We start from the raw sequence: 20,756 nt of genomic DNA, 5'->3' as shown, positions 1-20,756 counted from the left end.
GAAACAAGTTGCACTGGGAAACAACTAGCAAACTCGCTTCCTTTGAGGCTTGTGATGGCAAAAGGTCACTATGGTTCCTAAGCCTGCAACTGAATCTTACTTCACTTATGGGCATGACATGCTTCTAGAACAGCTCTGTCCAGTAGAAATATAATGTGAGCGACCAGTAATTTTAGCTTTTCTAGTAATCACATTAAAATAGTTTTTTTTAAAAAAAGATGAAATTACCTTCATAATATTTTTACTTGTACCAATGTAGCCAAAATATTAATACTTCAAAGGCTCTGTAGCCACACATCACCATTAGAAAACACACCTCTAGGGGTCTGGTCTCCGGTTCATTAGAAAACAACTTTTCCTGTTGAAGTTTGTTGAGGTGCATTAGAGAAAAAGTTACCCATGTGTGTGGTTTATATTTTGAGTCTAAAGGTCATAGTTGGTCACTGATCCTCTCCTCTATCAAATCACCCCATAGAAAAGCAGCTCTGACAAAAGTCAAAGAAAAAGTTCTTCCAAGGCACTAGGAGAGGACGCTGCAGCAGGGGCAAGGTGTTAGGGAGTCAGATAAAAGGGCTCTTTGCTCACTTTATTTTTCTTGGCTCTCCTCAACTATACACGGCCAGTGTGGTAAAATGTGTCCCAGTCATGTCTCCTGCATGGGTAATGGTCCCACATTTGAAAAGTTAATCAGTACCAGAGTACGTTCCAAGGAAAAGAAAGCATGGAGTGGGCCACTAGGTTAACTCTGTTTTATTTTTTATTTAGTTATTTTTTTGGCCACGCCATGCAGCATGTGGGATCTTAGTTTCCCAACCAGGGATCAAACCCGTGCCCCCTGCAGTAGAAGCTCACAGTCTTAACCACTGGACCGCCAGGGAAGTCCTGAAGTTAGCTCTGTTTTAGGTTTTGGCAAGAAGGGTTTCCTTCTTTCTGTCTTCCATCTTGTGCAGCTGACACGGTAAGAGTGGTTTTGGTGCTTGCAAGAGTGGTTTGGTGAGTCTCTTGGAAAGACAAGTGGGCGCCAAGTAGGTCACTGGAAAAGGGCATCTTGAAGGAGAGATGGGCTAGCCTTTGGCCTAAGCCAACATGAAAGGTTAGGAGGTTCCCCAAGGCTCACACGTGGTCTAGTCCATTTCCCTAGGATAGGCGACCAGACAGGGATTTGGGGCCAAAGTCCAAGCAAGTGATTAAGAGCATGCATTGGTCTCACATGGAATGTTCTCTGTACAAATATCTCTTGGAAGCTCAACAAGGCAATAGACAGGTGGTCAAGGATTTGGGATCTTGGACATCTCTTAAAGGCGTAATTAGTATTAATTACAGCCAACAGCCAATGATCAAGAAGTCAATATTAAAAAAAAAAGTCAATATACTGTGCTTTTAGCAAAGCAGTTATCAGATGCTTACTTAATGGTGTTTTTTTTTTAATATGGACAATTAGTACTTCTAAATATATCTTATTGTATGTAGTAAAATGAGAAGCTTTTATTGTGTTTACTCTCTAGTTCTCAAGCCTACCACTGTTTTAAACATCCCTATATGTGCTGTAGCCCAAATCATTAATTACATTCATAACAGAAATGTTATTGATGATATAAGCTATCGATTTGCATACAATTTCTCACAGGAAATTAGCTATGTGATAATAAGTAACTATAAAAAAATCCATATACTCAAGGAGGATATGGTACTCACACATATTATGTAGAGCATATTCTACTGGAGTAAGCAGTGGACTGGGAGTCAGGGTACTGAAGGCAGCTTTGACATTAGTTTACTTGGTGACCACTATGGACAGATTACTTCCTCTTTCTAGGACTCAATTTTCTCATTAGTCAAATGAAGCAGTTGAATGAAGAGGTCCATAAATAGGGAGACCATACATCTTGGTTTGTCTGGGACAGTCCTGGTTTATGCCTGTTGTCCTGGTGTAATTATTAATAGCACCCCTTTTAATTCCAAAGTGTTCTAATTTGGACAACTATTTATATGGTCATCCTATCCATAACATTTTCAGTTCTCAAATCTGATACTCAGTGATCAGAGTTGCAAACTCAATTCCATGTATTTATACGGACCAGTAGCTAATGCAAACAAGTGCCGCTGGTCAAATGTAATACAACTGGGAGCAGCTGGGCGTGTGGCAAATGGCATATTGTGTCTGTAGGGACTGCTTCTACGCACCTCTAGCCAATTGTTGCCTCACAGAAATGTGTCTTCAGGGTTGCAAATCTTCCTATTTTTCAAGGTTAGCCAGACCCCAGATTTTTATGTGAAATATCCTGATTTTCAAATGTTGGCAACTGCTTCATAGATTTTTAAAAATCACTGGACAAGCCATACAAAATATGTTTTGGGACTGTATAGAACCCAGGGGTCATGTGCTTGCAACCACTGCGGGGTATATATACAGAGATATAATTATGATAGATAAAACACAAAAGCTGGATTTCCCCACATGCTGTTTAGAACAACACCTTGATGGTGTTCTGACACTACTTCTGCACACAGAATGCTAGTGAGTATAAGCTCTAGGCACCTGTGTTCAAATTAAAATCTGAAAGCAACAGTATGACACACCAAATTGTTAGCCCTTATTTCTGGGGCACTGGAATGGGCATCATGGAAGAACAATGAAGGGGCTTTCATTTTTTAGATTTTTTTTTTACACGTGTAATTGAAAAAGTTAAAATAAGAAACATGGACAGGAGATTCACAAAGCTTGTCACTCCATCAGAAAGACATACATCAAGCTTCTCATTCTCCCTGAAGCAACAGCCAACAGCTGACACTTCAGAAGATGGTGAAGCCTTCCCATAATGCACCCGTGTAGTGTTAGCCCCAGGGTGGTGTGGGTGACAGACTTTGGCAGTAAAGTGGGTAAAATTAAATGTCTTCAGAATTCAGAACATAGTAGGAGTTTGGGGACAGCAGATTATACCACTATGTTATGTCAATGGTAGAGAGGGAGAGAGACAGCAAAGCTCTCTGGCTTTTATACCATGACCTATATTTTCCTGGAGCTGAAGGCATTTTAAAAAGTGAATTTATGCTGGAATCCTATATTTCTAAAAGTCACTTTGCTTCCAGCTTCTTGCTTAACAATTCCTAAAAAATGCTGTTGCCAGTTAGAAATGCTCTAACTTTTCTTCCTATTCTACTCTATTCTGTCACATCCAATGAAGGTCTGATGTTAGAGTCCAAACAATTGCAGTAAATACATTCCAGATTTCAGCAGCACTTTACCAACACTTGTGAATCACTGTCATTCTTCCAGGATTCAGTTAGAGTGGCAATTACAAGTCACTTTAATGTCTAAGAAAAGGATGGAAAACAGACCCAGCAAATAGAAAGCCGCATTTACTCTTTTCAAACCCCAGCTCCAACTATGAGTAGGAAGTACAGTTTTCACGTAAGCACTTCAAAGAGTTTTCCCCAAACCTTGCAGAATCTATTACTTTTAAGAAATTTCCACATGAATAGACCAAATGAATCAGGCATACTACTAGTTTGTACATGCACACATGCAAGTGTCAGTATCATTCCATACCGTCACAAACATCATAGCCCAAAACATTCATGTATTTTGGGTTGAATGATGAGGGCGGAAACAATCACTTTGAATAAAACAACTTACAGATTTTACCTATATAATTCCCTGTTTCAGCTGTTTTCTGCCACGGACACCTTGAAGTTATCCCCAACTGAACTCTCAGTACATATTCCTGAGAACAAGTTCACTTCTGGAATGTCTCCAATTCATTCATTCAACAAAGAAATGTATATTGTGCCTGGTGGAGACGCAGAGAGGAACAAGACTTGACCCCTATGCTTGAAAGCCTCAGGCTCGCCCACGCAGCTTGTCCAGCAGTGTGAGGCTAAGAATTCGGCTTTACTTCTCTGCTTCTGGGTCACATGACTTACCAAGGTCAAAGGACTTTCTTCCTGCCAAATCCCCTGATTTCATTAGCTCTTTTTTTTTTTTTTTTTTTTTTTGCATTTTTGACATCAGGTTCCCCCAGTCATGAGGCCTTCCCCCAGAGACACAGTCCTTGCCTGGTTTCCCACTCCTCTCCTACCCATGGCATTATCTTCACATATTTCACAACAAACCATGTCCCGGTGACATTTCCCCAAGGTTCTGGTACCCTTTCCTTGGCCGGTCACGCCCTCAATGCAGGATGTACTTACCTTCTTTACTAAGATAACCAGCTAATGAACTTCTCAATCTTCTGCTTCACTCACATTCTTACCACACACAGCCTACAAGACTCTGAAATATGTTCCGACAGGGCCGTGTAAGAATACTGCCCTGCGAGGCTGCATCTCCTCCATGTTCCCGGTTTCACGAGAGCACTTGTCTCTCAGCTGCCGTGATTCCTTTACATGTGCCTCCACTAGCAGGATGGAAACCCCTCTGCCTTCCCAACAGCGTGGCATGAGGAGGCACCTCACCCGTCAGGACCTTGAACTTTTCCCCATAGTAAATCCCCATTGTTTTCTATGCTGGGCTTCTGGCTGGACTTCTGATTTACTGCTCGTTAGTACCTTTTATCCAGCTCAAATGGACTCTTAATGAGCGTATGAAGGAACCATTCATTCATTCAGCACTATTCTATGTAATGGAGAATGTTTAGCAAACCCTGGACTCAGGGCTCAATGCCAGGAGCATCCTCTACTCACTGGAATATCCCCCAATGCCATCTTGCCATCTCAGAGGATTGAAGCGCCACCTCGTTCCACCCCCACAAGCTGAAAGCCACAAGGCTAGGGTATTTTCAAGGCAGCCATTACAGAGAGATACAATATGCACCCCAAATTGGTTTTTGTCTCTAGTCTTAAAACTTAAATCCAAGCTCTGATCATTAGTCCAAGTTCTAGATGTAGGACAAACTTGTTTTCAGATCCTAGATCTGCTACTCAATTATTTGATGACAAAAGACACATTATCTAATGCATTGGACCTTATGAAAAGGGAAAACAATACTTCCTTTGTCCTTGTGATGTCAACACTGCCGACAGCACAGTTATCTCCATTCATTTCTTTCTTTTTTTTTTTTTTTTTTTTTTGCGGTATGCGGGCCTCTCACTGTTGTGGCCTCTCCCGTTGCGGAGCGCAGGCCCAGCGGCCATGGCTCACGGGCCCAGCCGCTCCGCGGCATATGGGATCCTCCCAGACCGGGGCACGAACCCGTATCCCCTGCATCAGCAGGCGGACTCTCAACCACTGCGCCACCAGGGAGGCCCTCCATTCATTTCTTTGAAACGTACTAACTTGGAGTCCTTTTCAGTTTTGCCAATGTATCATACAAATGAACCTTGTGTTCAGGATGATCTAGAATGGTTTTCTTCCCCAGCTTCTTGAGGTTCCCTTCTTCTCCCTTCTGCTTAATGGACATCTGGGCTTCATCCCACTTCCAGGCTTTCCTAAGACACCCTGGATCCATTTTCAGGGATGTACTGTATCCACCCCTGATCTCTCAGATCCTAACCCTCTAAAAGGTTTCTTTCCTAAACCTTTGAGGAGAGCAGATGTTTTTCTCTGGCCCTTTTAAGTGTAAAGTTGTTTCTATGGCTGTTTGGAAACCCCCCAAATTGGAAATTTCCCAAGGGCACACACATCCCTGTTTTTATTCTATATTCCCATGGCAACCATGCATTCAATAAATAAAGATTATGATTATCCATCACAAATGTGGATATAGCCTCCCTTTCTTTTATATGTAAACTATGTACTTAAGCATTTCATGTGTGTTTCTTTTCTTTGTCCCTTTCGTTTTAGCTCACTTTATAGTGAATAATTCTTACAGTGAATTCTCTCCACAAAATGAGTAGTATCAGACCATCTACAATTAACTGTTAATAAATGCTTCAGGCTTTTCAGCAGTGATTATAAGCTTGGCCTAAGGCACTGACTTCTATTCACACAGAATTCTAAAATCAGATTGTATTACCAGAAAGGATCTCGGAGGTCATCTAATCCATAACCCACTCCATGTTTTCAGTAACCTGAGGCTCAGAGAGCTTAAGAATCTTACCCAAAGTCACACAGCTGACTAATAAACCAGGAGTAGAACCTGGGTCTACTCACCCCCATCCCTATCTTTTTTCCCCAGTATCTCACTCCCCCTCAAGCTTTGCTTATTCTTAATTTAGAAATGTTAGACATGTGCAGCATTTCTAATCTCCTAGTATCTGCAGTGAGCAACACAGACATTTGTGTGGCATTACTGCTCTACTTACATAATTAAAGTATAATGTCTGGATATAGGAGTGTTGGAGATGGTTAACCATTTCAGCACCTTTTAAAGCTGTGACCAGAAAATGACTACTGAGTACATCATAACACAGTATGAGCTAATTAAAAGGCATTCACCATGCTGCTATAAACTAATAAACAATAATAAAAATGATTGCAAAGCACTCTGCCTTTGCAAAGTGCTATAGTGATCCAACCCCCTAGCCCTCAAGAGTGAGTGGATGCAAAGTGTTATTAGTAATATAACGTGCTCAACTTGGCCTGAGATGAAATGACTAAGACAGTTAGATTTGATTCCACAATGATATGGAGCAGGGTGGGATTTAATGGAGGGAGGAAACTGAGTTTCTTGGTGCCCGGTGTGATTTCCTGAGCTCCCTCTGCTCCAACCATCAGACCATCAGTACAGACACTTCAGATGCAAAGATATCAAGAACGGCTAGTTTCCTTAACCCAAAAAGCCCAGGTGGTCCACGGCAGACACGGAGGGGCACACAGCTTGGTAGGTCTCGGATTGTCAGAGTCCCTGCCCTTTCCTCCGTGGCCAGCCCCCTCTCGGTGTGAGGGGCTTGAGCATGGAGCGTTTCCCAGAGCAAATTCTGAGGCTCTGCACCGTGTGAACTCAAACCTGCGCACTTGAATAGCGGCAGCTGGCTTTTGGAGAAAAATGCCATGGCTGTGTCTCCTGACCGGCTTTCAAGGGCTGCCATTCTTTCTTTCCAGGGCTGAGCCGATTTTCGGCGACACCCGCTCTCCCGCGGGGCTCCAGGGCCTCCCCTCGGCGGGGCCCGTCCCCTCCCTCCCGCGCACCGGCTTCGCATTTTTGCCGCCTCCCGGCTCTGTCGACTACAATGCGGCCGGCGGGCTGACCCAGCTGCTCCAGCTCCCGCCTGGGTAACCACGGCAACCGCGGGCTTCAGGAATGCTCACTAATTGAAGGCCGAGTTTCCTCCCACAGTGATGAGCAACAAGTGAAGCAAAAATAGTGAGGCGGGATAAAGGCTTCGAGGGAGCGGGGGCCGGGAGGGGGGAAGCAGTCGCAGAGCGGGACTGGGTGGCTGGGGGTGAGGGGAGGGCAAACGGCGCCTTCAGCACCTCGTTTGTTCTCTTCACAACCCAGGGCAGTGAAGAACCCTAAAGGACATCGTTTACCCGTCAGAAATCTCAGCACACGTTTTTCAGTGAACAACTGTTACTGCAAACCACCACCTCTTTGCTGGGCCCCTTTGCTTCTAGTCAATGAGTGGAGATGTGCACATCCCTAGGTCCCCGTAATTAGAATGCCAGCTAACATCCAGGGTGCAGCAGGTGAAGGTGAGCTGAAACTAATTTGATCCCAGCTCCTCTGGATCTTCTGTTCTCTTCAATCAAAAAAAGAACTTTCCAGGTGATCAGCTCTAAAGATGGGGTGACCATCATACCAGTATGCCTGTTGTCTTGACATAAATTATTAAAAGTCTCCCCTTTTCACTCTCAAGAGTATTCTAATTTGGACAATAAATGATAAGGTCACACTATCAAAAGTCTTTCCAGGCCCATCCAGATCCTAATCCAAGTCTTAGATGTTCCCCAAACCCTTCCAGACTTCATCAAATGGCCTCTGTGACCTAATCCTTGTATTTAGGTTAGGTAGTAAACACCCTGTAATTAACTGAGAAACGGGGGCTTCCAACAGCTACCAAAACATAGCAACCAAAAGTCAGCATGCTGGACAGAACACCCTGAAACCCACTAGCAGGAAGATTCCCACAGGCCTGATTAGGGTCACCACTCGCAAGGCACTGCACAGATGTCACTGAGAAAACATGAATCTATTAGTAATAGGATTGCCAGTTAACAGATGGCTCATTAAAGCCTCTGCCCATGGAATGGGCTAAAAGAAAATCAGCTCTCTAGGAGGAGTCCCGGAACACAGAATTCCCTAAAGAGGGTTCCCTCAAATTAGGGATGACATCCTGGCAATGAGATGTGGGGTATAGGAAACGGTAGGAGAAGGGAACTGACATTTACTGAGTTCCTAGTCTGTGTTATTTAATCCTCATACTAGGTCTTCCATGTGACTTTCATTTTCCCTCCCCCATTTTTACAGATGAGGAAACCGAGACTCGTCAACACTGACTTACTGGAGGTTATATTGCTGCACTGAGTCCACAGATATCTGACCCCAAAACCCGTGCTCTTCACGGTGGACCTTATCCAGTGTCCAGATTGACCTTTGGTCAAGATCAGGGTTTTGCAACCTTGGCACTATTCATGTTTGGGGCCAGATAATCCTTTGTTGGGGGTAGGAGGGCTGCCCTGTGTGTTGTAGGATATTCAACAGCCTCCTTGGTCTCTATCCACTAGATGCCATGGTACCCCACAAGACGGGACAACCACAATGTTTCCAGACATTGCCAAGTATCTCCTGGGGGGATCCAAAGAGGCCCCTCTTGAGAATTAGTAGCCTAGATATTTAATATCAAATATAGTTTTGTGGGTTTTTTTGCGGTACGCAGGCCTCTCACTGTTGTGGCCTCTCCTGTTGCGGAGCACAGGCTCCGGATGCGCACGCTCAGCGACCATGGCTCACGGGCCCCAGCCGCTCCGCGGCATGTGGGATCTTCCTGGACCGGGACACGAACCCGCGTCCCCTGCATCGGCAGGTGGACTCTCAACCACTGCGCCACCAGGGAAGCCCTCAAATATAGTTTTAATCTTTTCTTGTATTGTTCTCTCATTGCTTCAGAAATATAACGCTTATCTTTACCAAAAGACAGTAATTTTCATAGGGACAAAACAGTGCCATTTTAAAATTTTGTATCCTCACTGTGCTAGGGACATGGTGTGCAAAAGAGATTGGTTAAAAGTTAAATCATAATTCAAATACAAATCACGCTTGAAGCAAAACTGACTCTATCACATGGTGCCTGTCAAACAGCAAGGTTGTGATTATGCTGTGGAGAGGTCTGAAGGCCAGAAGAGGCTTCCTGCAGAGGGTAAAAGGCATGATCCCTAGTCTTTGGAGCAACCCCAAACCCCACTCCACTGCTCAGATGGTAGAAAGCTCATTTTTGGCAGCCATTAACCAGAATCAGATGCCAGTTGATGCCTGGTTGACTTTTCTGCCTCCGCCTTCTCCTCCACCCCTTCAACAGTTTTCTGGTTCTTCTCAAAACCAAAACCAATAGAGGCATCTAGGTAAGCTCAGGGCAGAGTAGGCCAGAGCTAGGAGAGGGCTGGGAGAAAAGCCAGCGGGGCTGAGGCCTAAAAAGCTCCCTCCCATTATAAGTTTTGTGTCCCCCCTTTCGTGGGCGGCAGTGCAGTTATCTCAGCTCTTCAGGAAATCTGAAGATAGATAGGGTAGGTCCGTCCTCCTAGAGGAATCAACTCCCCTTGACGTCTTTCATGTGAAGCCAAGACATCTGAAGTATAATCAAGTCTGCAAAGGAAAATGTGGGCACAGCCCAAGTTGAAAGATATTCCAAAGGAGTAACCCCCAGATTTATGGCTAGAGTGTGACTCGGTAATTAATTCCTTCTCTCCCTTTTGCCAGGAGTCAACTTCTCTTTCTTCTCCTCCAATTCTTTCCCCCTCTTCCTCTGTTTGTAAATCTTTGAGAGAAACAGCAGCAGCCACTCTCAGAGATCAAAGTTTGAGCAGGCAACAAAGACCTCCGAGGAGGAGGCTGTTGCCATGGGAACTCTCTGAGCTGAAGCCCTTTTAATCGGCAGATCTCCTGGTTAGCAGCACAGGCTAGGGCTGGTAAAGAGGAAGAGGAGGGGAGTCTTGGCAACAAGTAGCCTTTCTAAACAGCCAGAACTCCACCTGGGGGTGGGGGTAGGACAGGATTCAAACCAAGGCAGCAATGACATGGGGGTGAGTGCCTGAGTATTCCTGCACAGCCACGGAAGCAGACTTCCATCAAAAATCCCTAAAGCCCATCACAAATCCCGAGATGTCCCCTCCCAAGAACTCCCTGATTTCTTATTATGTTCTTAATGGCTTTTTAATATTAATGGGCAGAAAGGTTAATTTTAGACCGGAATAACACTTTCAGGCACAGTATTGTGAATAATGTGATTTTTAAAAAATGAATGCATGCCTGTTTCTCCACCTCTTGTCTGGGTAATATATGTTTACTTCTGGATAAGTCACGGGAGGAAATGGAAGGAAAAATAGAAGCACGACAGGAAAACAAAGGTCATTCTGTGGCATTACCTTCACATTCTGTGGCATTATTCTTCACAGGGAATAATCAATCCCAACTTAGCGCCTACTCACAAGGACCTGCTGGGAGCAAGCCTATTTCTGGCCTCCTGAAATAGCATGGCATTTGGCCTAAAAAGAAGCAGAAATTGATGAATTCCACAAAATATTAACAGTGTGTGTTTTTGCCTGCCTGGCATTCTTTTCTTCTTCATTTGGAAACAAATGTCCAACTTCTCTTTAGGAAGCTAGTCCTTTACCCTTTTGCCTTCAATTCATATGGTTCATTTGGGGCTGGTGGTACCCTACACGCCACCCCCCAACAACAGGATGTTTGCTGACACTGTGGAGAGAGGCAGTTTATCCTCCTGAGAGCAAAGGTGTTAAAGACCTGCTAGGGGCCAGGTTTGGAGACAGCCTGCCCAAGAATGCAGCTAACACAGAGGAGATAGAGATTCTGTAAAACATAATCTGAACACAGCCATGCTTGAAGCTAGGAATACCCTTGGACTTATTGGTTACCTGAGCCAAAAAGGTCCCCTAAGCCACTTTGAGAATCTATCCCTTGCAATTAAAAGAGTTCTGAAGAACACAATAGTTAAGCTCTGATGGTGAGAGTTTGAAGAGGGATTTTCTTCTTTTTCCATTTGGTTTGAAATTTTTATAATAAACGTATCATTTTTTCTAAAACAGAAACAATATTAAAACAAAACAGGGGGCTTCGCTGGTGGCGCAGTGGTTGAGAGTCCGCCTGCCAATGCGCAGGGGACACGGGTTCATGCCCCGGTCCGGGAGGATCCTACATGCCGCGGAGCGGCTGGGCCCGTGGGCCGTGGCCGCTGAGCCTGCGTGTTCGGAGCCTGTGCTTCGCAACGGGAGGGGCCACAGCAGTGAGAGGCCCGCATACTGCAAAAAAAAAAAAAAAAAACAACAAAACAGGACAGCAGTATTTCGGGCTTCACCCTATACAGAGAATTAATTCTGCAATCTGTGGATCTTTTAGATAAAGGCAAAATTATAGAAAGAATGCTAAAGCCATCTTGTTTATCCTAATATTTTGGACAAGAGAACCTGTTCCATGTTGAAAGCTCATCAGAGAGGGAGTCTCTATAATCTCCTTCAACCAACCATAATTTCCAAAACTTGTTATTTACCATTAGGAAAGTCTTTCTTAGCTCTAATTCTGAACACTCGTGGCTCATGTCCTGTTATTCTTTTCTCGGTCCAGAGGCACAAGTGTTCATCCAGCCATATTTCCACTGGGGCCCTTGCCCTCCTTTATCTACTTGGCCCTTAAAAAACAAGCTACCACATGACACATCAGAAAGAAGGGGTCAGGCCCTTATATTGTGCATAGAAAGAAATAAGAACAAGGCGAGCTGCTTTCAGATTTTAAAACAACAACTTCCCTACTTGAGCCTTCCTGAATGGTGAAGTCCTTTTCCTGCCAGCTGGAGCTGACCGAGGGAACTTTATTCCTATCCAAACAGTGGCATGGTTCCAGGTTATAAACAGACTGTTCCCGCCACTGATCCTAGACCAATGTCTAATCTCAGGGTGGCAGATTTCTGGACACTTCCACCTTCTGTGACTGTCTTCTGGTATGGCCCTACGATCCCAGACATCTGTCTAAATATTTCTAAGGTACCTGTCACTGTCATCTCAGAGCACCCTAAACACCATGTGCATTTCCAGCTTCAGAATGACTCTACCTTCTGAATCATCAAAAAGAGACTAAAGAGTTTTCAGTATAGTGTTTGCATTTAGTGTTGAATCAGCAGTTATCCTCCCATTTCTCTGAATCACATCTCTGGATATTTCTGAAACCTCTGAAAGAAGCATCTGAAGCGATTTGTAGATGGTTCAGATGTATGGGGAAAAGAAGGTGGGTCACGCCCAGTGGGGAAGTACACAATCTGGACAAAAACAGCTATGTCTTGGAAGTGAGGGCCCAGGTTAGTGGTTACAGGCATTGGTTATAGGTTTCACTGAGAAATGAAATGAGATACTAAAGCAGATCTGGGACAAGTAAAAACCTTTACCTATGGCCTAAAGCAGCAACAACATTTTTAAAAACATGACTTATGCAGGGGAGCATTCTATAGCTTCTTAATATAGACAGGTCGTGTGGTATCGTGGAAAGAGATGAGGCTGGGAATCAAAACACTTGGGTTTGATCAAAGACACTTTTTTTTGAAGGGGATAATAATTACAAAACCTGAACATTAATTTCTTCATTTGGAAAACAAGGGAAATAATGCCTGCTCTCCTACATTACAAGGTTATAATAGAAAAATTTTGTGAAGTCAAATTATTATCAGTGTACATTAATGTTAGTAGTAGATGTAGTAATGGCATCACTTTGGTGGATATTTATTGCTTTTTGGGGCACCTCACATCCATTCTCCCTTTTTTTTGTAACAGTGCCCCGGTTTACTTTGGGGAATTAATTCTTCTCCGTATCTTGATGGACTAGCCACCAAGAGCCTCTAATCTCCTAATGCTAAGCAGTGGACACCTACCCAACTGGACCAGCTGGACTCTCTCTCCTGAGACTGATTCTTGAGTGAGAAAATGTAAGATCAGAAAAAAAGAGATGAGTTGATTTTTTTAATGTCCATGGAGCCCTAAATACATTGTCTATTAATTCTTGCTACATAGACCCTGGAGCATCTCTGGTGGGGCAGGAATGGTGCTGTGTTCATCAAAACATTTTTACTTTCTTCCTGGACACAAAATAACAGGAGAAGTAACCCATGTCACTGACAGACCTGACCCTTAAAAAGTCCCCCATGAATGACCTTCCTTACTTTTTCTTTCTGTGCAGCCAGGAGCAAAGTTCTCCAATACAGCAAACTAAAACAATGGAGAAGCCTAGACCCCTACACCATACTTGGAAGGGAGCTCCCCAGGTAAAAGCCTCCTAACCCACATCTGACTATGACAAGATGACGTAATGAACTTCTGTGGTGGCAAGTCACTGAGATTTAGGGGTTATTTTTACAGAAGCTAGTAAGTGTTACCCTAATATATTATCCTTTTTGGAGACTGATTTTCCAGCCTTTCTTTCAATTTTGATATCCTTCCAATGAATTCCTTTCCTGCTTAGGTTAGCCAAAGTCTACTTCTGTTGCTTTCAACCATAGTCCCGGATGGTTCTGTCACTAGTAAAAATTAAAATACCCAGATAAAGAATCATGACCGATGAGATTAAACCATGTTATATATCACTTGAGACTGTAGACATTTATTATATAAATACTTCATAAGTCAACAAATATATACTCAGCACTGATTAACATTTAAGAGGCACAAAGTAAATATTACTTACAGATTCTGCCCATTTATCATTTAAAAAAAACAGTCATTCAAGCTTCTTTATTCTAGACACTCTGCTAAGCATTGCAGATAGAAAGATGAATGAGAACTGGTTCTTGCCCCTGAAGAGCTCACGTTCCAGTGCTAGTGAGAAGCGTCCGATGTCATAGGGGAAATCAAGACAAATACACATGCAGTACCCGTGTGGCCACTCACATGAAGTCAAACTAGAATATAAGACTGATAAGGTTCTGTCCTTGACCCTTTTCATTTTATATAATCTTCTTGGGTAACTCATCTAGTCTTCCATGGTTGTGACTCTCATTCATGACTCTCAAATCTATTATCTCTAATCCTAGTTTCTCCACTGAGTTCCAGACCTATATTTCCAATTGTCAGCAAGACATCTCCACCTTGGTGTCCCACAGGCCTCTCATATTCCACATGTTTTCTGCATCTGTGACTATTTCTGTTTTGTAAATAAGTTCATTTGTACCTTTTTTTTTTTTTTTAACCAAATTCATTCTCCTGCCTCTCCAACCTGCTTTCCAAACTGTGGCCTCTCTCCCGGTTGACGGAACAGTTGGCTACCCAGCTAGCTAGAAACCATGGTGTCCTTTTGACTCATCCCTCTCTCTCATTTTTTTTTAATGCATTAGTCACCAAGATCCAACACTTCCATCTTAGAAATGTTTCTGTGTTGTTTGTTCTCATTACTCTGCTTCAGAATCTCATACCCTTTCACCCGTGCTGCTGCACCTCCCCATAACCCATCCCTCTGTTCTAGCACTCCTCTCTAATGCACTGTCCACCCTGCTGCTAATTATTGTTTTGACCCTGAGATCTAATTTCATTCCTCTGTTATGGTTTCTTTACTGGTTCCCCAAAGTCTTCAGATGACGTGCAAACTTCTTAGTCTGACACATAAGACACTTCATGATCTTGCTCCATCAACTTTCTCATCTTTACCTTTGTGAGTATAATGAGAAAACAAAATTCTTCCTAACTTTGCCTCTGATTTATCCCTTGAACGAGCTTTCCTTACTAATTGGTCATTTGAAATTCCAACCAGCTTTCTACTCCCCATGTCCTGATCATCCTTGAGGAAGAGCTCAAGTTTCAGCTCCTTCAAGCCTTCATCAAAAGTTTATTCTCCTTCTTGTGGAATTAGTCCTTTTAACCCTGACCTTCTGCAAAAGACCACAGTTCATTCCTGCTGGCTTCCTGTGAGTGAGCACCACCCTGTATGTTCTTGTAACCAACCTGTAACTCTTTTATCTCTGTCATGAGGACTGAATTACTGGGAGGTCATTTTCTCATTTATCAAGGTAGTCACATCATTCACATTCATCTACTTTTTAAACCAAGAATTTTAAAATTGAAAGAAAACTCAAAAATAACTGAGTTGAACACCCTTTCCTATACATAAATGCCTGATATAATAACTCATAAAAAATCTTCCACCTTCTTAAGGATACAGAAATTACTACTCCTAAGAACACTGATTGTATCTTTAGATGTCTCTCTGATTGTTAACAGTTCTTTCTTTATCCTGAGATGGACTCGCTCCCTTTGTAACTTCCGCTCCTGGTTCGAGTTTTACCTAACCACACAGACAGAGTAGGTTTCCAATCTCTCTTCTATACAATTTCACTTCAGATGTCTGGAGACACTTCCCATGCTCCCTTTCCCAAGTCCTCTTTCACTAGACCAAATCCTGCCAATTCCTCCTACCATTCCTCATATTAAGTTCATTGGCTTATGGAGGTTGTAATTAGCAAACTGTGGACTCAGTTATCTTCCCACTGAGGTCTTAATCTCCTTGAGGATGACTTCAGAAATCAGGTTGCTCTCCCAGTCTCACATAGAAAGCATACCTAACAAATGGGCCTGCAGGATAAAACCACCAAATAATTAGCATTTTTGAAACTGTGACAGTACTTTGAAAAATTCCATAAAGGGGTGTCAAGACCAAGAAGACTCAGAATGTTGCATTTGGTAAATACAGTACTTCCTGCACCCAGAAAATCCTCATAGATTTCAAACTAACCCCTTTAATTAACGAACACAACTAGCATGGCAAATTTACCATGCTTTGAACATTTCTAATTATTTAGAATAATAAATTTCTAATTAATATGGAATATAGCAGAATTACATGTTTCTCCTCCCCAAGACCCCTAGTATGTATCTGTTTATCTCACAGATATGCTGCTTCTACTGTGATGAGCTGATTTGCAGCATCCCCACTTTCCCTTTATGGTTCTTTTTAGGGTAACACTGATTTCTGTTCCTATCTTTTCTTCCATCACTGTTGACCATTGTCATCTGAGTCTTCCCTCCGCCCACCTTGTGGTCCTGAGGATAGCACCTTTGCCCAAGGTGCTTTGTATGTTTTGATCCAGAGCAATGCCCTTCATACACTTCAGCACATCCTCAGATGACAAGGCTTTCACTCTATTTATTTCCCCACATTTGCAGATCTGGGACCAAATTATTTAAAGTGGCTTTTACCTGGCCTCCTTTTCCTGCACAGGCAATTACTTTGCTGCAAATGGTTGCACTGGCCAAATAACTGTGTTCACAATTAGCTAATTGCAGGCTCAGTGAGCCACTTGTTCCTTCAAACTTAGCCATTAGAGTTGTGTTATTAGGCAGAAATTTATCTTTTTATTCCCTACAGAGTCACAACAGATCCTGAATCTGGTTGCCCTGTAGTCTTTTACAATGTCAATATAAACCTTTTACATTTTTATTTCCTTTTGAATATATGTCATATTTCCCATTCTTTTACAGATCACAGCAGTTAAGCTTCATATACTGGACTCATGTATTTGAGTAAACATGTATTTGAAATTAATTTAACTGTCTAAAAAGGGCTAATTATTATTAATTAAAGGGTTAATCATTAATAAATAATTATTACCTTAATCCATTTTGTAAACTATAAAATTAAGGCAAGCAGTACAGTTGATTTGCCAAAGTCATGATAGAGTAAAACTAAAAATCTTAAGCAAATTCCATTTTCTCCTGGGGCACTGAGTTTCCCACAGAGGGTAAAAATTAACCTTCAACCTCATTTGCTTCTAAAAGAAAGCACCTTAAATATTCCCCCCAAATTGTTAAGACCTGGTTTCTTGGAAGCTACAAAAAAATGTAAAATGACTTCAAGGATTTACCTTTTATGCTACAATTAATGTTGTTTCTTTTCTTAATTTCTGTATGTTTTATTCTAATTTTCTTGTCCAGCCAACATTTATAGAGCACGAAATACGTGCTCAATTTTCAGTTTCATACAAGGAGGTCATCTCCCGCTGATATTCCTCCAGTCCACAAAAGAGAAAAGTAGCCAAAAGTAATGAGTTTTCATTTATGAAGAAATTAATATTAATAAGGATTAGGTTATATTTGCTTTGCGAATAACTTGGACACTTTTAGGTTTCAAGAAATTTGCCTTCCAATTAAACACTATTACGTCTCCCCCATAGCTCTTTTCACTGAGCACCTTTTATTATTAAAAGTTTACAGCCATCTTTCCTTAGGATTGTCTTAAGTGGAGATAATTGAATGGGAAAAGATTCCTTTGTCTCAGGAGATCCTAGCACACCAGCGAATTCTTATCTCTCAGCTGTCTCTACCCTGCTTCAAAGGCCTCTGGCATTTTCCTCAATCATTAGCATATGTAAAGAATAAGAGCAGAGAGAAATCAGGGTTAAAGGTGCAAGTGGAAAGGAGGGGAAAAAACTAAGAAAGCAGAAGAAACATTCAGGAAAATGGTAAAAAGTGGGCCATAGACACCAAGGAACAAAATATAATAAATACAACTACTGCTCATAAAGAACATATTTCTAAAACTGGTTTGTCTGTGCACCAAAGGTAAAGCCTGTGCATGCAACCTGCTGACACAAGCAGGGAGGAGAAGCGAGAAGAGGGAACAGTGCAAGCAGTCTAAGATGAAAATGTTACTGAGGGTTGTCACTTACCCAACACCAGCAGTTCCACCGAGTCCTCATTCTTGCCCTCCAGGTCATCAGGGGTGGTGATGATACAGTAATAGAGTCCACTGTCTCCCCACATGAGTTTTCCAATTTGAAGGTCTGCATCTGTTATCACAAAGAGAAGGACCGGGTCCTAAACTCTGTCCTCTGAAGGAAAACACTAAACAACGGGGGGGCGGGGGGGGGCAGCCCTTCTGGGTGTCTGTAGTGTTCTATTTCTTTCCCTGGATGGTGTTTGACGAGATGTTGGCTTTATTTAAAACAAACAACGAAACAATAAGAAAAGCTAGCATCCCTAAGGGGAGAGAATTAGAGCACCCCCAGAAACTGGTCTAGTTCCAGTCTGGTTTCTGGAATAGAAGACTGCTTTCAACCAGGCCTGCAGAGGCCCTTGAAAGCCAAGTAAATTCCAAAATTAACCTGGACTCCTGGAAATGAGCTGGGTTCACAGGAGTTCTTCAAAATTTGGAACTTTTCCTTGCCCAAAGCTTTAGGGAGCAGGAAAAAAAGGTGGAACTGTTGTAAAACTACCTGAGGCTTGGGCCATGGCATCTACCTGGTTCTGCAACTTGTACACATACATCCCTTCTCCCAGCAGAGGAACTTCTTAGGGAAGTCTGCTTTCTGAGTTAAGGAAAGGGCAATAAAGGCTGGTGTCAAGGTGCGAGGTATTTGACTGAGAAAGCTTTCACTAGAACCCATTTCAATTCAGTTCTGATAATAAATCCCTCAGACTGGAGGTCAGGCTCATGAAAGACTATTTCCAAAGCTCATCTCTGTCTTCTCTTGATATTACAACCCTCCATCCTTCCTCTCCATGCCATCCCATTAAAGCAATTTGCTAGGTTTCTTGATACTCCCATCCCCCATAAAATCAAAGTCTTGAGGGACTGAAAGGGTGCAAGGCTGACATTCTCTTGTATCTGGGAAGAATGGAACCAATCTCTCCTAGATTCAAACCAGAGACATTATTACCATGAACAATTGTGATCTCTCTGCCCCTGTAGAAATCTCCCAGGGTCACGGTCGAGCCCTGTTTGGAAGCTACCACTCGAACAGTCCTCCTACTGTCCAAACAATCCAAGTAGGGGTCCCATTCCAGGTTTCTTTTGCTGAGAGATTGGGCCCGGGGAGAGGACATGCCCAAGGATTCCCCCATGCGATCCTGGCAGTAGGACTTGAATTTCCACTGCACGACTGCAGGCTGATGGGAAGACGTGGAGAAGTGGCAGCGAAGCACAGTGGGCTGGAAGAGCATGGCCACCTTCTTCTTGTCGGGCACTGTGACCTGAAGGCCTCCAGCTACGGCTGCAAAATAGAATGAACATGTCCGAATGGTATCAGTATCCTGGACCTCACCTCACGTATCATAGGTGTGCCTTTCCACCTGACCTCCCTAACCTGTCTCTCCCCTTGTTTTCTCCATCACAATGAATAGCATCAATATCTACCTGGTTGCCTTGTCCAGAAACCTGCCTTCACTCCCAGTATCCAACTGGTCACAAAGTCATGTCAACTTGACCTCTTAACATCTTTAATATTTCCTTCCCCTTCTTTAACCCCACTACCATTGCTTGTGTGTACGCTCTCCTCATTTCTTGCTTATAATTTTGCAATAATCTCTCGTCTGGTCTCCCTGCTGGCAGTTGCCCACAGGCAGTCCATTCTCCTTGCTATAAGTTCAGGTTATCTTTCTAAATCTGACTGTTAATGGCTCTCCTTCTTAAAACCCTTCACTCATCCTCCATGGCCTTCAGGATAAAACCCAAAGTTCTCGGCAAGGCACTTAAGGTGCCCCATCAACTATTTCTCCTCTGCCTCACGTCTTGCAGCACCTCCATTTGAGCACCAACCTCCGATGATACCAAACTAATGGTTCCCCCAAGTGGGACGTGGTATATCACACCTCTAGATCTTGGCATGTGCTATTTCTTGTTTATGGAATGCTTTTTCCTCACTTCTCTTCCTGAGAAACTCTTTTCCATCTTTCAAAACCAATTCAAAGGCTTCTTGTCAAGTCTTCTGTGACCAGTCGATCCATTTGTCACTTCCTCCTTTGTGCCATCAGTATCCCCAGCATTCTCTAGACATTTACTATAATAATTTTGTAATAAGTTTGTACTTATTTTCATGCCTCCATCAGACTTGTCGGGTCAGGTAAGGAATGTGTCTTATCTTGCTGTCCTGGGTGAAACCCATAGATACTCAACAGCTATTTGATAAATGAGGACAGTGAAGCCAGGACATATGACTTTAGGAGGAAGTGACTTCCCTTCCAGCTGGCAAGCAAGCAAATGAGACAGAGATTAAGGGGAAAAGAAGGCTTTGAGAGGAATGGAGAATTTTGGATCAAAAGCAGTAGACTAAGTTCAAAAGCTTTGAAGGGTAATGCAAAACAGGGTGGGGGGAGACTAAAAAGCAGATGAGAAGTTTAAGTGTTTTAAAAGATCAGTTTGAGGCTTGGTGTCCAAGCAAGAGAGGGAAATTTCAGTGAATGAAAGCCCAGGGGAGTGTTTGAGAGGCAAAGGGCTTCTATGAACTTAATGGTAAGATCTAGAAATTCCAGGCAAAGAGAACATAACTTCTTCAGGTGAATGGGAGAGTTAAGAGTTTCTAGCTTGATCTGAGGTTAGAAGCAGAAGTAGAATAATAATGAGAGGCAGAAAAAAGGAATATGAATAGAAAGGCATGATAAAGAGGTTCAGAGTTGAATCCAGGAGGCTGCCAAGCCAGCTTCAGGTAGCTTGAGGCAAAGAGTTTCACCCTAGAGTTGCAGGTGGACTTGAGACATACAAGAAAGGGCTAGTTTCCAGGGGAAGCCTACTGTTCTTCACTATTGCCCATGGTCCCAATGACATCCCACAAAGCAAACTCACTCTCACAGCTCAAACATGCACTTATTCATGAACCTGTCTTTATAGAAGCTCTCTTAACAAGGGCAAGATACCATATTTGTACCTACTTCTGAGTTCCAGACCAGTGTCTCCCTTCCA

General features: G+C 42.9%; 1 protein-coding gene across 1 annotated transcript in view; it reads right to left on the bottom strand.

Moving 5' to 3' along the window:
- The window catches only part of ILDR2 (immunoglobulin like domain containing receptor 2), a 51,949-nt gene that overhangs the window by 21,037 nt on the left and 10,156 nt on the right, over nucleotides 1-20,756 (bottom strand). The window contains exons 3-4 of the mRNA XM_060078741.1: nucleotides 18,739-19,074; nucleotides 17,749-17,868 (exon numbers count right to left, since the gene is read on the bottom strand). Coding sequence (XP_059934724.1) covers nucleotides 17,749-17,868; nucleotides 18,739-19,074 — 456 coding nt within the window. The remainder of the gene's footprint in view (nucleotides 1-17,748; nucleotides 17,869-18,738; nucleotides 19,075-20,756) is intronic.

The sequence above is a fragment of the Mesoplodon densirostris genome, chromosome 2 (genome assembly GCF_025265405.1).
Source record: "Mesoplodon densirostris isolate mMesDen1 chromosome 2, mMesDen1 primary haplotype, whole genome shotgun sequence".
NCBI classification, from domain to species: Eukaryota; Metazoa; Chordata; class Mammalia; order Artiodactyla; family Ziphiidae; genus Mesoplodon; species Mesoplodon densirostris.
Note: the sequence above shows the minus strand (reverse complement) of the source record. Positions and strands in the feature narration are given on the sequence as shown.